The sequence below is a fragment of the Stenella coeruleoalba genome (genome assembly GCF_951394435.1).
Source record: "Stenella coeruleoalba genome assembly, chromosome: 12".
Lineage (NCBI taxonomy): Eukaryota > Metazoa > Chordata > Mammalia > Artiodactyla > Delphinidae > Stenella > Stenella coeruleoalba.
Window position 1 is genome coordinate 56,232,403 of NC_137158.1, and position 2,903 is coordinate 56,235,305.

At 33.5% G+C, this 2,903-nt stretch overlaps 1 protein-coding gene across 2 annotated transcripts in view; it reads right to left on the reverse strand.

Moving 5' to 3' along the window:
* Positions 1–566: 566 nt before the first annotated feature.
* THEMIS (thymocyte selection associated) overlaps positions 567–2,903 on the reverse strand; it is a 161,567-nt gene continuing 159,230 nt past the window's right edge. For both annotated transcript variants that reach the window (XM_079939874.1, XM_079939875.1), the window contains one exon: positions 567–2,460. In XM_079939874.1, the coding sequence (XP_079796000.1) occupies positions 2,429–2,460 (32 nt within the window). In that variant the 3' untranslated portion in view covers positions 567–2,428. The remainder of the gene's footprint in view (positions 2,461–2,903) is intronic.

Sequence of the window (2,903 nt, forward strand, 5' to 3'; positions counted from 1 at the left end):
GTGAGATGGGAAGCAACTGTGGTGTGAAATAATATACGTTTTAATGGATCTTTCTGACTGACTACTGTGTTAAAAATAAACTGATTGGTAGCAAGAGCAGGAATGGGGAGAATGGTTACAGGGTTACTGCAGAAACCCAAGAAGAGATGATTGAACTTGGGTCACGCTGGTAGCCCAGTAGAAAGCAGTAACAAGTGGTAAAACTGTGCAAATATTTTGATGGTAAAATCAAAAGAGTACTTTCATTCTGTTAGACTCAGTTTCTAGTATTCCAGCCTATCAGGATATATTCAGATCCTAATTCTGACTTTTCCTTCCCAGGAATTTTACATACCCTTTTCCTTTTAGAAGTAACTTGTAACTTAAGACTTTGGATAAACATCCAGAAGTTTCATTAATGTTGACTTTGATCTTAAAACAAAAACGTTTTAATATTAAAGTCTTGGTTTATAAGAGCCAAACACACCTCAAAGAACACTCCTTTCTTCATTTCTCACTCCCTTTCCATCCCCTTCCCAAAACTGTTTGATTCAGTTAGGAAGAGGGCAGCACTGATCATTGGAGGTCTTGGCATCTAGCTATGCAGCCCCATCATCCTGTGAAATCTGGTCATTGTGCTCAGCACTGTAGGTCCCTGGCTGCAGGGAACAGGGTGAGGAGGTAAAGAGGCCTCTTCTCCTGGCTTCTTTAACACAGGTAGCCTCTTCCCTAATAGTTAAGAATTCATTTCAATCCTAGCTAAAGAATATCTTAGCTGTTACAGGAAGATAGTTATTAAACGTGACAGAGAACATATACACACGCGAAAGAAAATTTATTTTCAACCTCCCAAAATCTTCCATAGATGAACATGAAGTTTATTACACCTTTCAAATTCAAGAGAGCTGGAAGCACAGTACATAAAAGGAAATTACATTGTTAGAAATGTTATATATAATTTCCACTAGAAAGCTCTGGATGATTTACGACCAAACTAAGACATACATTCTCTAGATTTTCTAATCAAAGAACTGTATCTACTAAAAGCACAGATTTAATTGTTCTCATATACCAAATAAAAATACTAGGCTTTCATTATTCTTTGAAAAATAACAAACTGGCCAATGAGTTCTATGAGTTTGCCAAGGTTGTTGAGAAAGGATTCTCAGTGGACTTCAATAATCAAATATGGGGACATAAACTTTTAAAAGTTTTTGTTCTTATGGGCGCAAACAAGCAAAATAAATAAAAGTTAAACCATCTCAGAAAATTTTAGAAATCATAAATAACAATATATTACCACATCAAATCCCTAAATAATCCTTAGGGTATTGGAAATCAGGGTTCATTTCCACTGAAAAAGGAAGGAAAAAAAGATACAAAAAGTAAGCTAAATCAGAAATATAAACATTGTATGAAAGATTTCTAACTGTAATTTTTTTCTGTTGAAAAGTTTTTCATGATTTGTTATCTTCAGAAACTCTTTAGTACTAAACCAATGAATAATTTCTATACATAATGTAAAATAATTATGAGATATGAGATTACGTAAATTTTTGTATAGAGTACAACCTGTGAACCAAGTCCAAAGCTGGCAATTAAATTCCTGTATAATTCTCTGTCTCTTCATTTTGTTAGAGGCAAAATAATGTTGTACCTGTATACTTAATACATAAATAATAAATAAATGAAATGGCTTTCCTACTATCCTAATAAACATTTATCTAAAGAGTTATCTAGTGTACAGTACATAAAATAATAAGGCATATTATCAGATCTTCGGTGATATTGCAGTAATGAACTCTGGTTATTAGGGGACAGGGGAGAAAGTAATGGAAAATTCCTGTAACTAACAATGGCTTTGGCTGTCAAGTCTCAAACACACTTACTCACCATGTATTTCTAAAACAAAATGAAAATGTGAAGTCAAACTCATTTCCACAGCTCCAAGGGAATCAGATAAGAAACCTGATTATTTTAGATCATTCTCAGATCTAATTATTTTTTTGTTATTTTTAACAGTAACAATGGTAACACTAAAAAGAGGTAAAACAAATTGAGAAAAATGAAAATATTTGGTGAGCTTTTATTTTCAACTGGTTTTACTCGGAAACTAAAATATAAAATTAATTTCCAATTGCTTAATTGTCAGCAGTGGGAATGAGAACCACAAAAAGTGTGCACATTAAATAAACATGTCCTAAGTAACAATAAAACAATGCACATAGATTTTGGCACAGCAGAATAGACTATGTGAATTCCATATCACAGGTTGCTCTTTAAGTTTTACCTGTTAAAACTTTTAAGGTTGTTTTCTCCTTTGCAGTGGCCAGTCAAGTTTCTTCTGGGATTCACTGGGGAATAGCTGTTTTTTCAGCTAGAAGGCTAGGCTTGCTTTTCCATTGTGAACATTTATGTTCACTGCCCAAGTGGCTTCAGTCACATCTCATTATTTTTGACGTTTTTCATTTTTGAAAATTTCTGTAAGAAAAAAAGATTAAGCTCGGTCCATCAGAAATATGCATTAGAAATAGGAAAGACATTACTTGCTTTCAAACACTGTCTGTAGGAAACTCACATGCATATATGGTTTTTTTGGACGACTAACTGAGAACAAAATAAGAAGAGCCAAAAAAAACAAAAAACCCCAAAAACCCCAAGGAACTAATGCAAACCCTTCAGAAACAAAGTAGATATTTCTGAGAGATAATACCTTAAATTTATAAAGTGTTTTTCAGTTTACAAAATGCTTTTCTTTGCATTTTAGTTTATCCTTATAAAAACTCTATTTTCTAGGTAATGTAAGGTAAAAAAACTGAACTTGAGGTGTAGTTAAGAGACTTGCTGAGCAATCACACAGCTAGTAAGAGGCTGGAGCTTGACTGTGTTCTAAAAACTGTCTGATTGCAGACCCATTACCTCAG